This window comes from Xylocopa sonorina, chromosome 11 (genome assembly GCF_050948175.1).
Source record: "Xylocopa sonorina isolate GNS202 chromosome 11, iyXylSono1_principal, whole genome shotgun sequence".
In the NCBI taxonomy this organism is placed as follows: Eukaryota; Metazoa; Arthropoda; class Insecta; order Hymenoptera; family Apidae; genus Xylocopa; species Xylocopa sonorina.
The window spans coordinates 10,491,301-10,510,758 of NC_135203.1; the positions used below are offsets into that span (position 1 = coordinate 10,491,301).

The 19,458-nt window shown below is 53.4% G+C and overlaps 2 protein-coding genes across 2 annotated transcripts in view; one reads left to right on the forward strand and one right to left on the reverse strand.

Moving 5' to 3' along the window:
* Nucleotides 1-19,458, reverse strand: part of Lilli (AF4/FMR2 family member lilliputian) — a 112,506-nt gene that overhangs the window by 46,373 nt on the left and 46,675 nt on the right. Inside the window, exon 3 of the mRNA XM_076904116.1 lies at nucleotides 18,633-18,819. Coding sequence (XP_076760231.1) covers nucleotides 18,633-18,819 — 187 coding nt within the window. The remainder of the gene's footprint in view (nucleotides 1-18,632; nucleotides 18,820-19,458) is intronic.
* Nucleotides 1-19,458, forward strand: part of LOC143428867 (putative RNA-binding protein EIF1AD) — a 117,119-nt gene that overhangs the window by 9,495 nt on the left and 88,166 nt on the right. The gene's annotated exons all lie outside the window — the stretch shown is intronic.

Genomic DNA, 19,458 nt, shown 5'->3' on the forward strand with positions numbered 1-19,458 from the left:
CGGTGGTTGCTGGCTAACGAGAACGTATCGCGAGGGTTCGAGGGATCGAGCCACGCGAAGGGAAGGATGGTATCGTAAATTTCTCGGTCTCGACGAGTGATAAATCTCCGATCGGTCCGGCCAATAGAGACGCGGCGACCCTCGAGAGAGAGAGAGAGAGAGAGGGAGAGAGAATCCGATTTCTGGCGAACGGATCGAGGGTTTGTTTCGCGTGGGAGCGAGGAATGGTTAAATACCCGGCGGTGGGACCGAGTCTCCGGCACGTGAGAGAACACATTCAACTGGCACGTACGAGGGTGTACGCACACGCCCACGCACGCGTTCCTCGGTTCGTGCGCATTCCTCCGGTGAATGGATAAAAGCGATTCACCGGCCACTTTGATCCACTTACGGGCACGACACCGCGCGTCCCCGAATCGATCCGCTTTCGAGATTCGTCCGACCGCCGAATCACCGTAAATCGAGAACAATCAGCGGATCCGTCCACGACCCGCTAATTGCTCGATCACGTTCGACGATGCTTTTCTCGCCGTGCCGCGTCTTCTTTCTCTCGCGCGGAGAGACAAATCTGTCCGCGCGTAAAAAGTTGCAACAGCCGATCCGAACGAATTAACGAGTGGACGTCCGATGAGTTTTAATCAGGGATGCCGCGCGTAGATTTCTTCTGGGAACCAGTGGGGGATGGAAAATAAGTCAGCCTCGCCCGACTCGGCGAGGGCGAGGGCGGAAGGCTGTCGCTGCAAGGGCGAAACTTTTTTATTTAACGGCAGCCTTATGCGGTAGGAAAATGGGAGCAAAGCGAGTAAAACGGGGAGAAAAAGAGCGAGAGAGTGGACGTGCGTGTGTGTGTATGTGTGTGTGCGGAGCCTCGGCAGTTGGCAAGCGGCGGACGCGACGAATAACGCTTTCGTACGTGTGTAAAGCATAGCCAAAGATTGCTTAGCCCGCGTCGTCGTGACGCGTCGCGAGAAAATTTGGTTTCGTGCCTGCGCTCCGAAATTAGCAACCGCTCGTGTACACTGTGCGGCGTGCCTTTTCATCGAACCACCGCGAAGGGAAAATAACGAAGAGGAGAGAGAGAGAGAGCTACTCCACCGTATCCGCGATGTTCGACTAACTAGTTGTAAATTAGTTGGACGCTCGATTGCGATATCAAACGATCCTCGATCCCATTCAACTTCTGCTGGTGTGTAAGAAAGGAATCCAAAGGAGGTGGGGAAGGGTTTCGTGGGATCGCCAAGAAGTCGTCCAAGCGCGGTTTCTTACCGCGTTACGTTTCGAGCCGGCCAGCAGAATCTACCCGTGGGTTATCAATCTTCCCTTTGCCACGCTCGGAGTTCAACGCGACAGAAATTACCCGGGTGGCATCTATATCGCGCTCACCACTGGCAGCCGTATCGCGCGCGCCACGATGTCTATATAAATTACACCGAGGCGGCCAACTTTCCCTTCGCCCTGCGAATTTTCATCGAACACCGTCGCGGTTGACTTACGATCGATCTTTTCCGACCACGCTCGACTTTCCTAAATAGATTTTCGACCGGAACCCGTGGCCTTTTTGCGAGCGACGCGCTAGATCCGCCAAAAAAAAAAAAAACCGACGAGTCGTCCCTGGTAAGCTTCTTACCACGTCGCGAGGGAATTCGTTTCTGTCGTCGACGAAGAAAGAGCGTAGGTAGCTTAAGATCGACTATTAATTACCATCTGTCCACGTGTTTGTCTTGGCGAAAAGAATGGTCCTTCGATATTTCATCCGTCGCGTCCGTGCGTGACAAAGGCAACCGGATCAGTTGGACAACCTCGCGACTCGTTAATCAACAAGTACCAACCGAAAACGTTCGCCAAGGAAAACCAGCCAGGGAAGAAGTTGACGATCCTCGATCGTCTCGCGCGTACAGTCCACGAGAGATGGAAAAAGTTCTGGAAAGGGTGGGGGAGTAAAATCCGCTGTTGCATCCAGTTCTCGAGGAGAATCGTCCAAAGGGTGCACCGAGGAGTAACGAATTGAAATAACAGAGGACGCCGGGGTATCCGGAGGACCGATGCGCGAGAAGAGTTTCTTGCTCGAGAGGATTTTCGGTCGTTCTGTTCTTTCGTGGCTGCCTTTCGAGGTTCCCTTTGATATTACGCGCGGAAACGGTCTGCAGCGCCGCGAGGGATGAAATATCGTCGGAGTCGCGATACCGTCCGGGGGATGAACAGGGATTTAAACGACTTACCTAGGCGTCCTCTCCACGGTTCTCCCGTATGCGCGTACGCATACATGAAAACGTAATGGACGCGGCCTCGAAGGGCGAGCGTAACGAGTAAAAAGAAAAGAGGAACGCGCATCCATCGATGGATCGCCTCGCGAGGAACGAGCATTCGGCGGACCCTTTCTTTACCCTCCGATTCGGAAAATCGAATAAAGCGTCGCAGAAACGTTAAATTAGACGTTGCAACTACGACGTATCAGTCGACTGCGTACAAAGTGCACACTGGCCAAGCGACGTCGCGATGAAACCGCGACGAAATTGCAGGACCAACCAAAGTACCTTCGAACCTCCGCGCAACCTGCTGCGGTTGACATTCGTATCCGGAAGGTTTTCATCGGCAAACGAAACAGCGGCGAATGCGGATACTAATTAACCGGGCAGAAGCCGATACGAAGGCGAAAAAGGTTAACGGTCCGGCAAGGGTCGCGAAGGATGGGGTGGGTAGTAGGAGAGGGAAGGAAAAAACCGCAAAGATTTCAACGAGGCAGGTGGATGTCTCGTTTGAGGTTACGGGTGCCCACGTATATACACGGCGCCTTCTTCCTGCCGCTTTCAACGAGCAACAAAGATAGCGTGGATGCAGCTACCGACCGTTCAAACCGACTACCACTGGCTCCGTTCGCCTCTCTCAGAAATTCTCTTTCCAGTCGGCTGCCTCCATCTGACAGCTGCTCTCCACGGCTGAAAGCTTCGTTCCGCCGCGAAATAATACACCAACCGAGCACCGTGTATACACACGTATACGCGTTGCACGCGGCGAAATCATCGTTCCTCCGGACGTGTGTAATCGAAAGCAAACGATTACGTCACACACCGCGCTGGGGATACTCCGGCGGGTGGATCGAGGGGATGTAACCGCGAGGAACGATCTCGCGTGGGGTTCTTTCCGATTTCCGCTCCGACGCTCTCCTCGAGTCCTTGGAATCCCGTCGATACCGAGGAGAGCCGCGTATCAGAGATCGATGCGGTGGCAATCGCGCGCGGATGAATTTCAACGACGCGGTACTCGTCGATGTTTAATAACAGTAAACAAGAGGCGGAAGAGGACGGAGGAGCCGATAGAACGAGGGATAGGTTTCGCGAAAACCGTCCAATCAACCCAAAGCCAAGACTCGAACGATTCGACGACCTCGTTCTAACAAAGTTCGCGTCCTAATTACGGGCAGGAGTCGAGGGGCGGCAAAAACTTCGGCTGGCCAGCGTTGTTCGTCTATTTGGCGCGTCCGATAGAGAGGCAGCAAACAATTACGAGAGGAATCGAGCCGCGGCTATCGGCGGAACCTAACGGTAGTAGATAGTAGATAAACCAGTTCCATTCTGTTTTCTTTTTTTTTTTTTTTTTTGATCGTCTTCTGTTCTTTTTTCTTTTGCAGCGTTGAACGAACGCTGAACGCAGTCGAGCGATCGCGATGGCCGGTGAAATTGGTGGCGAAAGGGCTACGCTACCGGTAATTAATCAGCTGCCCTATGAAGCGAAGACTCCGGGAGCCGTGGCTGGTTCGATTCGGCCGCGGTGGCGCGCGTTCGCCGAGGCGGAGCGTTAATTAGCGCGTTTATTAGCGACTGCCCCCGGATCGAACTGTCGCGAGAAACAGCGCGTGGCGCCTCCGTGCTTGAACCATGATCGAGGAGGATCGAAAACTCGAGTGGAGCTGCGTATTGCTTTGAAATTTTCGCGCGACAAATAAAAAACGATCGTTGTGAATTGGCGGGAAAAAAAAAGCTAGGATGGACAGAGAGAATCGTTCGATTGTTCGCCGTACTGGTAAACGATATTCCACGCGGATTCATCTTGAGGCTTATGACGCACGGTCGGTTGCGTTTTGCGTGCAATATTAAAAACACTATGGGCTGTACGGGTTGTTTGCTTTTCTCTTTGCGTACCGTGGAAGAACGGAGGGAACGCGGTGGAATCGAAAGGGGGATGGAGAAGCGACCAACGGCCACGAGCCGGCGGGTAGACGCGCTGGGAAGGGTTGAAAATCGAGCAAAAGAAAAATGGCGGGAAAAAGCGTGAGAGGGAGAGAGAGAGAGAGAGAGAGAGAACTGGAAAAGGCAAAAAGTAGATGCTTTTACGCGCGGCGAGGACGAAACGCTGTCGTCGTCCGCGCATCGGTTCTCCTCGCCTCTCCTTTCCATTTTAAAATGCTACGTGCTCGGCATCGCTTCCTGCGACTCCCTCCCTCCCTCTCTTTCTCTCTCTCTCTCTTGGCTGCTCCAACCCCCCACGGAGCACCCCCTTTTCTTCTATGCATGTAAAATTCGCATTAAACGACCGACGACTGCGTCTCCCGTGCTCGTCGGGGTTCCGACTCGCGGAGGTAAGCAATTCAACCCTCTGTGTCCCGCTGTTCGGAGCTCGTCGAGTTAATTGCGCGTCTGCCACAAATATTTTTTCTTCTCGCCGTAAACGCGGGCGCAAATTCAATTCGAGCCAGGGAACAATCGCGTCGCTTCCCTTTCGATTCCGGGACGGAGACCACGCGGAAACGCGTGCCACGGATCAAAATGGTTCGCGTCGTAATTGTGAAAAACGTTTGTACCAGCAGCGAACACGGTGCGCTATTCGAGTTTCCCCCAATTTCGATATTCGAGCATTTTTGTTGCTCCCGTTCCGCTCTTGTCGCAACGTTGTAAACGCTGGAGAAAAATAGCCGTGGGTATTTAACGCGCGTCGAGAGGGATTCCGCGAGCACGACCGCGAAGGTATTACCCAGCTGTCACGCGAGAAGCAATCAAATTCGATGGGTGGGAAGAGACGGGGACGGGGGGCGGGCGAGGAAAAGCGCGATCAGAGGAGAGAAAACGCGACGAACGCTTTGGGGCTATTTGCTGACGCCCGACACGGTGTTCCCGACAGCGGGAAACGTCTGGCCAACATCGTCCAGACGTTTCCATTTGTTTCCCTCAAATGAAATGTGTTCATCGCGTTCCGTTGAAATCCTGCGCACCACCGTCTCCACCACCATCGACATCGCTGGCTAGCTGCTGTCGCCGCGTTTCAGAGCGGAATAGATTTCCACGCTTAAAAAGCTTCGTTTCTCTTCCGATATCATTGCGACGCGACGAATTTAAACGATATGTTTTTTCCCTCCGTTCTCCCTCGATCGAATTCCAGCTGTTGTTCTTCTACGAAGTTGTAGAGGTACGCTCGACGAACGGAAGAGAGACGCGATAGATACGAGAATCCTAGACGCGCACCAGTTTGCGGCAGTTCCGCGGCGGATTACGACTCGGAGGATCCGGTAAGGACCAGTCTGAGATCCGATGTTTGGTCGGGATCATCTTGGAAGGAGGGTCTTCTCGCGATGACCCTTGCGAAGTGATAGCACTTCGAGACGTCTCGATACGCGGGGGCAAGCTTCTCAAACACTTCCATGGAAAGCGAGAGTGTACGCGAGGGAGAGGTAGAGAGAGAGAGAGAGAGAGAGAGAGAGCTGGGATGGTAAAGGAGGCGAGAGCTGAATGGCTGTCGTTAAACTGCATTACGCTCGTGTGTGGGACACTGCTAGTACCACCTGTTACTATGCACACCTACGTGCGAGTAGCTTGCCTACGCTTTCGAGGAGAAGCGTAATTGTAAAAAAAAAAAAGGAAAGAAAAATCAACCGAACTCCGATCATCCGATCGATAATTTAAATCGCGTCGGTCAACGATTCGAACAGCTGACGGATAAGTTACGTAACGAGCGAGTAAGCACCGCGAGCCTCTGAAACGAGACTAACTACATGGTACTTCCAACGAGCCAGGCTGGAGAAGAGACAGTCGATGAAGAAGACGACGACGCTGTTCGTTTTGATTAACTTTTTCACGCTCCCCGTTTGCCTACCTTCGAAAGCCCAGGCTTCGATCCCCCGCTCGGAGGGTTGAAACATCGGGACGACTAATTAAACGAACGAGGCGGGAAACGTGACGCGACGGTATTGTCGAGGATATCGGTTATTTTCTTCTTTTTATTTTTTCCCCCTTCGCAGTGGGAACCGGATCGAGTCGAATTCCAGGGGCGACGAAAACGAAGAGCGTCTCGCGATATCCAAGAGGTACGAAACCGCTTGGAGGCGGCCCGATAAATCAGCTGTCCGGCGTCGAACGTAAACCGCGTACGAGATATTCCGGCAGGGTTAGTAATCGTGGCCGAGGAGGAACAAACGGACCACTCGTCATTATGCCACCGTGTACGTACGCTACTAAACTGGTGCAAACTCTCGCCACCGGGTACGTCCGTGACTTTAACTACGGCTCTCATCGCGCGAGGCTGGTTCGCGCGGAGTAATCGCAAATCACGCACCCCTATCGACGATCGGGACGATAAAGGCGAGCCGGGAATCCAATGAACCGTGGAGGAGAGCGAACGGTCGGCAAACTGGCTCGCGTTCAATTGAATCTCGGGATGAATTAGACTCGCGCCCCGTTTCTACCGAGTACTCTCCAAGGGAGACGCTGCCACCGTCGATTCGCCAATGAAATATCTCATTGTCCACGTCGCTAGGACCAACGACGCGGAGAACTTTCCTACGGACGGTCCTTTTTCTCGTTCGTTTCGTACGCGTTCAGTTTGCGCGACCGTTAAAAGATTAAATATTTGCCAGTCGACGGCTCGTTTCCCCGTCGCAGTCGTAGTTGGTTTAATTTCGCCGTTCCACCCCGAAGAGAAGAAAAATTACGAATGACAGAGCACGGCCAAGCAGCGGAGTTACTAATCACAGTAATGCCCAGGATGAAAAGTACCAGCCCGCGCGCCTCCATCCATCGGCGGCGCTTCGCTCATCCGCGATTATTTTTCACCCTCCTATTTCCACGCCGGCCTCGTCAACGACACCAACCACTCCTCCGCTTCCACCGCCATCCGCCTCCTCTTCGCGTCGCCTCGCGTCGCGTCGGTCCATGACCGAGCGACGACATCCTTCGTCCTTTTTTCCCCTCCAACCACCACCCACGTTTAACTCGTTCCAACGTTCTCTCCCGCAGCGAGCGTCGCGCCCCTTCGCCACTTCCAACCATCCCCATTTCGCGCACAGACACGACCTCCCTCCCTCTCCTCCCTTTCCTCGTTTCTCATCTTCTCCTTTCCTTCGTCTCCAACCTTCGCCGGTTCCTCTCTCTCTCTCTCGAAATCTTTCTACTCGGTATCCTTGCGTAACCCCCAGACGCCAGACGTCCATAACTAAACCCGAGGAGTACGAGGGAGGACGAAATTACGCCGGGACCGATCCAACGGGCGCACAACTCCCCTCTGTATTTATAGCCCGCGCGCACCGGTTTCTCATCGGGTCTCGTGCACGACCGAAATAGAGTCATTCACATCCTTCGCGGCGGATGACATACTTTGTAATCCGGCCCCGATGCCCCCCGGGCCCGATAAACCGAATCGCGCGGACAATTTCCTGTCCATCCGCGAGGACGAGCGACGCACCAATGAAACGGGTTACCTAACGTCGAGTAGACAGTAACGAAGGAAGCCCTGCCCTAACGACGAGCACGTTAAGTAATAGGAATCAGTCTCCGGAACTAATAGGCTAACGTGCACTTCCGCGACGCGGGCACCGCTCGCCTGTTAATTATTTCGAACCTCGATCGGCCATAGGTTCGATCCCTCCAGGACTATTTTTCTCTCTCCTCCCGCCTCGTTTCTCCGAATGATCGCGTGCCAGTGGGTCAATCGATGCTCGAGGACGCGAGAACAAACTTGACACAGTTTCGCGTTTTCGCGGCGCACGTGGACCGACCACCAATCGCGATCATTATGCACCGGCGTACGATTAAATAGCGGCGAGGCGCGTGCGACACGCGGTGTCGTTCGTTCCGGGACGTAGTCACGGACCGTCGATCGATCGATCGCGGCGAGGTCGGCTCGATGAAATTACAATCGCGATCCTAGTCTGATTATAATACGGACCGCCGCGTAACAAAAAGAGGGCTCGGTTCGTTCGTTCGTTCGTTCGTTCGTTGAAGCTGGAACGCTCGCGTCCCGTTTCGATTTTCTCGTCGACCTATAGACACCGACCTCCCTCAACCCTTTCGCGATTGGCTTCGTCTCCGCTCGCTCGAGAGCGCGAACCACGCGAACGGGTCTGTCGTTCGACCTCTCGCGTCGGTCCGCGCGAGTGCATTGACTCGCGGCATCTTGCGCGCCTTTACCCAGACCGTGTAAGTGCACCGCGGACAGACGCACGTTCCGGCACACAGCCTTCTTCGACCGCTGGCACAAAGGGAAACGGTATTGAACGACCAGATTGCCGTGGAATCGATTGGCCGGCTGACACTAGAGTCTTCGAAGAACGCATCGCGTCGGTTGGAAACGGACGCCTACGGGATCGGAAATGATCGGGAGAGACGCGCGTTCGCGGGGCTGAACCGCGAGAAGGGCGCGCGGAAACGAGAGATTACCCGAATTCACGACGGACATTAGCGAGGTTAAGCGAGGGCTACGGCTATATTCGAACTCGGTGGACTCGTGCCAAGGGTGCAATTAATTAACCCCCCTAGCATCCCGAGTCTGGTAGCCCGCCGTCGTGCTTCCGTCGAACGGGACGCGCATACCGAGGAAAGGGCCTCGATGTACCAAACTATTTGGGTCGAAGACGAGGTAAATGCAACGCGGATCGATCGCGGCACCGTACCGGAAGAACAAACCGATGAACGGAGACACAGGGTGAGAGAGAGGGAGAGAGACGGTATACCTGGGCGCAGTCATCCTCTGGAACTTTACTGATAAAGGGAACGAGACGTAGAGGCAAGGGGGCGGAGAAAGAAGAAGCGACGGAGAGTACGAAGAAGCTAAGATATCGCCGGATTACCGAGCTTTATAACGAACCGGAGGAAAAAAGAAACGAGATTGCACGCCGATGAACCGCTGCGGGAAATAGGGAGATGGAAAAGCGCGGAAAAGAGTTTTCTCCCCCCAGGGACAGGGAATTATTTGTACACGGTGCGCGAGCATGCATTAGCACAATGGTATTGCCGTCGCAATTATATTCCCGCCGGTTGTTTTACTCTTTTTTCCACACCCCCTCCCCTGCTTCTCCTCCTCCTCGCCATGGCGAGGAGAGCGAGCCAAATAATTTGCCCGCGAAATTAACGTATTTAGAACGGACTCCCCCTTTAATACGCGGCTGCCGGGGGTGTGTATGTAAAACGGTGAGTGGCCGGCATAATGCGATTATTATCGTTGCCTCCCACGCGGAAAGAAAAATAGCCGGTATAACGGACAAGGGAAACAAAAACGCGGCCTGCCGGATCGGGTAGGGGGAATTATAAAAAGATCGGTAGACGATGGCGAAAATCTATACGGCCGGTCGTAATCTCGCGGTCTTCCGCGTAATTTCTTCCCCTCCCGGCCGAGCGGTGAAATTAATGCGTCGGATAGCCCCGGCCGCTTAACGCTCGAATTACGAACAACGCGGTCCGTTCGTCCTTTTCTGGTATTTGTCGTCGTTGCGACGCGATCGCTGGATTACTACCGTGCCGGGACTGGGCGCGCAAAAATGGACCCGGGTGGTAGGTGCGCCGCCGTAATGCTCGTGATCATTACTTGCCAATAAAGAGAAAAAGAAAAATGTCGATGGCGCGCGGCACGGTTGGAGGGGGGACGCGAAAAGGGGACGCGAAAAAGAAAAAAAGAAGGAAAAAAAGTAAAAGCCGAGAAGAATGGCCGCGCCGATCGCGGAGAAGGTGGTTACCACCGCGGCACAGCTCCGCCGCTCTTCTTTCTCTCCATTATCCGGTATCGTAGGTAATTTTCCAGCAGCGTGTACCACCGAACATGGGTTACCAGCCCATTGTTTATTTCCTCCGCTAGTCCTCGACTTGTACCTCTCCCTCCGCGCCCTTAGCCTCCTTCGGTACGCGCCGTTTCTTCCTCCTCGAGCAGCACCCCCGCCCTCGGCATCGGCTTCACCGTCTGTTACTCCTCCAACCCCTCCCGTGTCCCCGCCGTCTGTCTCTTTCCCTTTCCACCCTTAGTAGCTACAACTCTCGTCAAGCCGCCGCATTATCCCACCCTCTCACACACCGGTATTGATTCCGTCATACCACCCCCGCCGTGAAAGCCAGGGTTGCGCTCTTTGTGTGCGAGGGCCGTGTGTGGCCCCCGGTGTGCTCGTTTCTCTGTATTTTAGCCAGCTAGCGGGCCGCGCGCGCCACCGACGCCCACCAGCCACCCCCTCGCGCGCGCTCTGCCACGGTCAAAGCGATCCGGAGAACCCGACGGAGGCGGTTTAATAAATTACGCTAAATACCAACGGGTTACGCGGCGATGCACACGTGTACAGCCGCGGTCACGCACGCGTCCCAAGGCATACGACACCACCCGCCTCCACGCTCGCCCGACTCGAGTACCGCGAGTAAAACCGATCGGGTAATTAATAACGCGTGGAAAAACGCGCGAGTTCTCTCGCGCTCGGATTATCGCGAGCCGCGTGAAACACATTTTAATTTCACCCAGCCGGGTTGCGTGCCAACCGATCGACCGGATAGATAATGTTATATAATCGCCAGTTATTTCCATCGACCAGATCGAACCTCCCACCACCTTCGATTCACGTTTAGGGGGAGGAGTGAATTTTTCAGGAATTTGATTAGCCCTATGTCGCGACGAGGTAACTCGCAACTGCGTGGATAGAGACTGGTGGCCGAAGAGTCGTTGGAGTGGCATTACAGGATGCACCGGATTGGCGAACGGTGGAAGTCGGGCGAATTTGCAGACGACGAGGATCGGGAGGAAATTGCAAAAGTCTGGAAACGGAAGAGGGCAATGACAAAGAACCTGCCGGAACGGGGGAATGTTTGCCACTCTTCGACGTCTTCATTCCCTTAAAATTCACCCCGGCATTCTTCTCGCAACAGATTTGAATAATGTAGTAGGGGCAAGGCGCGCCATCAACTCTTTTCCTCCCTCCGGTTCGAGCGTCTACGAGAGGCGAGAGAGGAGCGTTGGAGATCGAAAGCACGAGAGTCGCGCGAGGGAAAATGGAACGAGTGGAGGAACGGCCGTTAGAGAGGGGAGGAGTACGCGTTTCCGGGACTTGGAATCGCTCCCCCCACAGGACATTAAAATCATTAAGACCGATCTGGAGAGCTCGACACGGGTCTCGCGAAGCTGTTCGCGGTCCATCGACTCTCGGTTATCTCGATGATACTCCATTTAACTTCCAGCCGAGATTTACCACCCGCGGTTACGCGCGCGAGAGAATCCAACGTTCATCGATAACTACACTTTTCCTAGCCGTTCAATTAATTTGTTCACCGATCGAACTGGAATCCGACGACGGTGTTCGCGTTATTCCGAAGAACCGCGACAGAAGGAAATAACGGTCACGTGTTCGGCTGTTCCGTCCTCCGCGACTCTACCGATCGACGACACGGACGGGACGATAATGGATAGGCTCTTTTTATCGACTCGAACAATGGCGAGGCACGTTTTCGACTCGCGCACGTTAGCCTGATTTACTTTATATAATGCCGTGCGTAAACAATGCCCGGTTCCAGCGCGGTTCACGCGCCCCATCCGAGATTCCGACTCCGTCCTACGGAAAATGACAAACGACCGACAACGAGAACCGGTATACAGATATACGTACTCGCGGCAGGCGGATCGTCGATAATATCGTGAGAGACGCTCCAGACGCAGCTTTCCTGCCTTCCGTGGGAATATCTCCGCGACGAGCAAGCGAATCTCGCGCGCGCGCGACTCTCCTCTTCGCCCTTTCCTCATTTTTCCATTCCCTTCTTTATCCGTCAAACGGACGAGATAACGCGAACGCCCGTGTGCTCGATACGACAGCTCGAATTACACCAACTGTCCGCGGCCCGACCATTTCCACGACGTGTGACAACCAGTTATCGTTTTTACCTCCGAGCCAGATGATAACGCGCATTAGAAAGAGTTAATTAATTCCGCGAAAACTGGCCAACGTTTTTTGCGCCTCGATCGAACCGGTTTCCACCGAGCCGTTAACACGACGCTTTCGCTATTTCGCGTATATCGCGAATTATGGTTACGACGCTACTCGACGGAGACGCGTAGAAACACGAGCGCAGCTTTTTCTTTCTTTCGTTTCGCGTGGAAAACGACGACGCGGGCGGACGTAACCGCGAGGAATTTAACTTCGGGCGAGTTCCGACGTCTACCATCCGATTAGTCGAGCCAACAGCCACGGTGAAAACGAGGTCAGAGACGAGAACGAACGGCGAAGACGGCCCCACTGCGGTATGCATGGACGCGCGAGCCGAACGAAGCGAGCGCACGCACCGACACGCGCGCGCCTCGACGGAAATGCGGCTGAACCGTGCCGACTTCCCGTTCGCCGCGATTCGTTTCGTTGCGAAGATATCGCCGTGGTAACCGTGGCAGCCTTGATTAGGCGCCGTGTCCTCTCCTCGGCCCCGGGAACCGACGCGACCGAGTCCAAATTGTCCTTGCTCCTGTTTCGCGTCCTGCGCGCGCTGCCACGTCCTACGCGACCGTATCGGTTGGAAAAAAACCTCGAGGAAAACTGATTCCGGTGTCGCGAATTAAGGTGGGGAGAATTTAATTGAACCGCTGCGATATCTGTTGACTACGCGATAGAAACGCGCCACGCAACGACGATACGAAATGTCCCCGATAGACGAGGCGCACTGCCGTCCAAGTGGCCTATAAATCTCAGCGCCGACCAGTTCGATCAAAGGTCATAGTCCAAGTGAATCTAGCAACCACGAGCGACTCTACTCGACGCCCGTTTCGATTTCGAACACGACCTCCGAAATCACCAACCGAGCCAGGTAGAGATTGCTCGAGCAACGCCTGAGGAGGGAATTTTGCCGAATCTCTGCGAAGCAACCAGAATCGTAAAGACGGAAAATCGGGCAAAAGGAGGAGAGGCGTAGCAGAGAAACTCTGCAGAGAGAGAGAGAGAGAGATAAAGACAATCGTCGTGGATATCTAAGCTAACCTATAATCTGGCGAAGTTAACGTTGGCGCGCGACTACTACGATGTACACGTTGCATAGATACGTGTGTATATACCAAACATACGTTCTAACGAGAGAAAGAGAGAGAGAGAGAGAGAGAGAGATGACCACGCACAAATGCAGCTACACACGAACGAACGCCGGGATTACGTAAACCACGAGCGCGGGTATAATGCGATCAAACGACCTACAAATCACGGGCTTCGCTTTCCGCTTAACGCGAGAGCACGACTTAATCCTATAGACGATCGGCAGACGATCGGATGATCGCGAAAGGTGAATCCTCTTCTAGCCCGATCCAGCGACGAATTAACGTGCCGACGATGCGTTCGACGATCTTTTCCAACGCCGCGCAGTCGCAACCTATCGTTCACCGATCTCACCAGCTCCTACACGTCTCTATCCATCCATTTTTTAGAACAACCGCTTTGCCATTAAATCGTTACGAACCCCCTGTAACATCTACGCCAAGTTCCACTCGAGTTTCTCCAGTTACAAACTCCTCTCACAACCTTTTGCGTGCGCGCAAAAGTTCGACTGCGAAAGAGTCGTAGGCGCGGAAGGCATCCCTCGAGCAGCGAGAAATCTACCCCCCCAAGGAGGAGCGCAACAGCCAGTGGTACACGCTCTGGAAATTGATATCGTTGGAAAATGTTGGCAAGAAGAGATTCGTCGAGGTCTATTATCGCGGCAGATTCGCGTGATTCGAAGCTCCTTCGGAGCGGAGTATCGATCGCGGGGTAGTTGGTGGGCCGTAATGAATTTCCAGCTGGCAAAACGCGGTGTACGATCGGTATTCGTCGTCGCTCGGACGACGGCCCGTCATCGTTCGCGGTGCTCCTCGTCATCGGCACGCGGGCACCGCTCGTGCGCTCATTAAAGCTCCGTACCGAATTACGTAATCCGCGGATCGATATATACCGTGCGACGCGAGCCACCAACCGGGTAGAACGTATCGACTGCGAGCATTCGCGTCCACGACCGATGATTGCGCGGATAACAGAGATTTTCCTCGCCAACCGGGAAAACCGATCGCGTCCCATCGATTCGTCGCTGGTTCGAACAACGCGGTTCGCTTTTTACCTGGTGTGTTTTTATCATTCGAGTCTTCTATCTCGTTGCGTAAGAATAAGACGAGGCTACGGAGAGGAGCGTCGTTCGTCTTTTGTCGCGTTGCGTAGTTATTAAGTACAGAGGAGGCGTTGTTCGTCTCGCTCTTCGACGAACAACAACCTCGCGAGCCTATTTCTCGTTAATTATGGCCTGGTCGCGGAAGTTTGTATTCGCGTATCGCGATCTGGTTGCGATCTATTTGGTGTTTCTCTGTTTAGGAAAAAAAGCCATTTGCATGACGGGCGGGAAAAGTAAAGGGGTGGATGATTTATGATCGCGCGCGATGCGAGCGTTACGGTGATTATTCGCGATTATTCGGAATGAAACGAGGGCTCCGCGTAAATTCCGCGGGACGATTTCCGGTAAAATCGACGAATCGCCGGTGGGCGGGCAACCAGTGCTCCCGGTCCCTAACGAGTACGTGACGATAGCTAATTAGGTTAATTGAAGGCGTGAGGCACCGGCATACCGTCGACGTTGTCTCGTATCTTACTCCTAAACGATCGTAGGACGCTCGCCGACCTGGTTCTCGCCGATTCTGATCTCTACGATCCTTTAATTATTTATTTAATCAAGGGCTCGGCTCGAGCTAACCGGAAAAAGAGATCTAGATAGGTGTACGTGCGTTACACGAAGACACTGGGGACTGCGAGCGTTCCGTGTATCAAATTGGAACGGAACTTTGTTGGTTTAGAATTGCGCGCAGAACCCAAGATAAGTGAAAAAAAAAGAAGAGAGAGAGAGAGAGAGAGAGAGTAGAACGGATATCGAGAGGATGACAAATTCAATGGGTAATTTATCGTTGCATCGCGTGTTGCTCGTAAAAAGAAATCGCGCGTATGATAAAAATTCCATCAGGATCCTCGGATGATCTACACGGCGCCAAGCTAAAATCGTAAGCAAGACCGTAATAGACTACGCGGCGCCAAATGTCCCGGAAAACCGCTCGGTATCTGAAGAAGTAAACAGCTCCGCCGAAATCCTGCGTACCATTTACAGTTACCGCGATTTCTAATTATACCGGAAAGATACCACCGAGATAACGCACTGTTCATGTCCGTATGCCAGAGAGACGCCACTCCGAAATAACTACTCCTGAACTTTAACGTCGAATACGATTCTTCGTTTAGAAGAATGATATTTTTCCCCTTACACTTTGTACTGTACTAAATAAATATTTTTTCTTCCTATTCTTATCTATCCACGGTTATCTTCTCATTGTTGACTGTGCGGTGTCGTCCACGAAATCGAAACGAGCGGGAACCAAATATTTCTCGTATCGCTGTCCATCCGCCCTCTTGCTCGAGCGTTAACCCCTTCGCGGGACGAAAAGACTTTCCCTCTGCCCATGTAAATCTGGTAGCAAAGTTCTCTCAGTGAAATGCAATTCCCACGGCGACAACTATTTCTCCAAACGAGCGCCAATTTCGAGGAGGATCGTGCGGCAAGATTAAAACGGACCACCCTTGTACGCGGTTCCTTCTTCCACCCCCAACGGAAACTCGTCCTCCGCTCTGTGCATCGCGTTTCGCGCGACGCGCGTCGATTTCACGGTGGAAAAATGAGAATTCACGGCGTTGCGTAAACGCCGTTCGTACTAAACGCGATCGAAAATCCGGATTCACCGAAAGGGCGCTAGTCGCGTTACTTCCCGTCTCTCTTCCGCGTGCACCAATGAACGAAAGTTGCCGCGACCAGATTTCTACGATCCAACTCGTTCGTTACGATGGTTGTTTACGAGGTACGCGTAACAGTCGCGACGTATTCGATAACGACGCGATATCGCGTGGAGAGATAAAGCTCGTGGCAGCTGCATCGGTGGCCGATCGTCTCTCTCGAGCTTAGAGAGGCGTGTTCACCCTGAAACGAGCAGAAACGGAACGGGTCGCGTTCTCCACGTGTAACGTTTCCCCGCGGCTGCCCATCGGCGACCTTCGAGCCTCTGAATTCATTAATTATTATCTGTTACGCTATCGCGACCTTTCCTTCGCCGATAAATTACTTTCACTTTCGCGCCGCTGCTCTTTTGAAACCTCTGACTGGCGGTTTCCTTATGCCCGTACGTGGCAATAAAGTAAAACGCGTAACGAGGGACGACAGTGGCGAAAGGTTAACGAAGCGAGTCGATTACGAGTCGAAAATACGAGAGCCGTGGGTCTCGACGGATAAGAAAAAAGGGGAAAACAAGCAAAATGGGATGAAAAAAGGACGACGACCAACGACTTCTCGCGACTCGACACCTGTACAAGACGATAACACTCTATCTCTCCCTCTCTCTGTTACGTTCTCCTGGTTACTGCAACAGCTTTCAAGGTGGCGATGAGACGTTTCCACCTGCCCGCTTCTGTAAACACGTCCGTGTACACCGAGAAAAAGAACGAGACGAGGAAGAAGAAGAAGAAGAAGAAAAGCAACGAGCGACCTCTTATCTGCTGCGCGCACAGGAATAAAGTGCAGCCGAGACCGTTGTCGAAAAGAATGCGTCCACCCCTGGGACCAGGGGGTTGAAACCGAGCACTCCCGACGCGCTACGAGTTCTTTTACCTGATTAAATTTTCGATGACTCGCACTGGAAGCGTATCAAAAATGAGGGAATAGAAAGAGCATGCTTCTGTTCGATAAAATTAGCTAAACGATAGAAAAGTTATCGTCGAAACTTATCGATGCAGACGCGATGGAAGTTTCTGGAATTACTACGAAGCTTGAGTCATAGCTGCTCGAGTGTCTGGTGTGAAAAACTAGTTTGCTCAATCGTTATCGCGATTCCCTCCTCGCGCAACGTCACGTTACTACGATCGATAAAACTTTCGAACGGCGACGGTAAAGATCGGCGACGGTTCCGCGTTAATCTTCGAGGAGCGACCGTGAAAATGACCGCGGTTACTTCCCGCGTGGCGGAGAACAGGTCGCGCGCAATCGATTGCTTTTTTCCCGTGTAAATGCAAACGCGTGACGTCAATCGCGGCGATAAATGCGCGAAACGTGGCGAAGCTGGGTCGAACAGCTTTGAAAAATCTGATAAGCAACAGCGCTCATGCGTGGACGATTGGTAACGTTATCGAGGTTTCGGGACGGCGAAACGAAAGTCGCGCGCTGAGCAGCAGGTGCGCCGCTCCGTGGGAGGGAAATCCACGAGGCTCGTAAAACGGTTATTAGGAAAGTTTAAAAGTCGCGAAACACCTGTTGAGTACCGTGGAAAGGTGCACGCCGGTTACGTTCGAAGGGTGATTCGCGCGTCGCGCGAGAAATCGTATCGATGATCGCCGATTCACGTAATCGGAAACCCTTTAAACGCGCCCCCAGCAATCCGCTCTCTTCGTTTTACGCGTTTCTACTTCGCTCCGCGGAGCATCGTTCCGCCTCTAAATCGTTCTTCGACCTAGGGTATATCCCTCTCGAGTATCTCGAGGTACTTTTATGAAAACTCTTCGACTAACTACGATTCCTTTGTTTCCGTCGGGTTCCCAGGGTTCGAGGCGCGCGTTCAAGATCGGCAACAAATCTGGAGTCCTCGCGAGCGGGGGATAAGTCTAGTCGATGGCCGAGTAAAGTGGAAGAAGAGCCGAGGCGATGTTTACGAGCCGTGAGAGAGGCTGGACGAGCCTGTCGGGTTCGCCGTAACGGTCGTATGGGATTTCTCTGCAGACCCAACGGGCAGCTGCTACCGCTTCGACGTTCGTGTTCCAGACGCGGGCCTGAAATCGGAACACCCCGGGTATCGTAAGCCGCGGTCGAGGATCCGGCCCAGGGAAAAAGGAGGAGCGTGGCTGCCGCCATATGGCGCGTAAACGAGGCATCGAGACGACGAACACCCTAACGAGCCGTGGGCTGCTAAATCTGGAAGACTCCGGATAAGAGTCGATGACAAACTAATCCCCTGGCACGAGCTGCTCGATTATCGAGATTCGAGGGACACGGATGCATACGTACGCGCGACGATGATCCATCGGATCGCATAAAATCACGCTGCGTCTCGCGACACGCATGCTCGCGAGTTATGCACGATCGAAAGAAAAAAGCCGCAAAGAGCAGACTCGAGAGAGAAACGGCTGGAGGTCTGTGATCTTTGCCCCAATTCCAACGCGATTTTACACCCTGCGAGTCGACGTCCGCGCGAGAAAAATCCCTAGTATCTTCCGTGGTTCGAAATAGACCACGGAGCGGGCGTTTCGAAACCGCTGGATCCTTTAATCCCTTGTTCGCCCGGAAACGTTCCGACGAGCCCTCTGTTGCGGCCTGGATATCGCAACGGACGACACGCGACCAGAGAGAAGGAGAGAAAAGAAAATAAGAAAGAAAGAAAGAGGCACTTACCCTGACGGGAGCACGGAAGAGCGGAGCTGCGACGACGTGCGGATTAGCGTGATTGTGACCGTGGTTGTGGTGGCCATGGGGATGGTGTCTGTTGTCAGGACCACCTCCTGCAGCCGCCTGTTCGGCCTGGACCGACATCGCCGCGCGGGCCTGTCGTTCCCGCTCTCGAAGTCGGTCCCGGTCCACGCTGAAACACCCAATACACCCTTCCATCAATCCTATACACTCGTACGTCTCGATGCTGGTCGAAGATTGCTATACAGAGGATAGATTTCGCAAAAGCTTATCGCCGTACCCACGGAATTGTCCCACGAGTTTTATCGCTAGAGATGTGTACAAAGCGCGCGATAACGGAGTCAGCTGCGCGCGTACGGGCACGTACACGTACCATTCGCCTCGCCATTTCCTCTTTAACGGTAAACAGAAGGGTATGAAATAAGAACGAGGAAGAATGGAAGACGAACGCGAGGACGACTTCTCGAGCCGAGTTAACGCGCGGCTCTCGTTCCTCCGCGTCCGATCTTCGATATCCGTGACATTGGCCAAGCAAACGTTTCGTTTTAAGGAAAATCCTTCTCGAGAGTCGAGGCGAACTCTATCTTTCCCCGGGCGGAAATCAATGGGCAAGAAATTACGTCGCGCCGTCTGACGCATGCCGGAGAATAACTCTCGCGTTTTAGGAAAATACCAGTGGTGCAAAGGCGAGCTGTGAACGCGAATGGAGACGGAAAAGATTCGTGACGAGCCATAAAGAATAAAAGGGAGAGGGAGAGAGAGAGAGAGGGCAAGCTGCAGCTGCCGAGAACACCTGTTTAGCCGCGTTTCC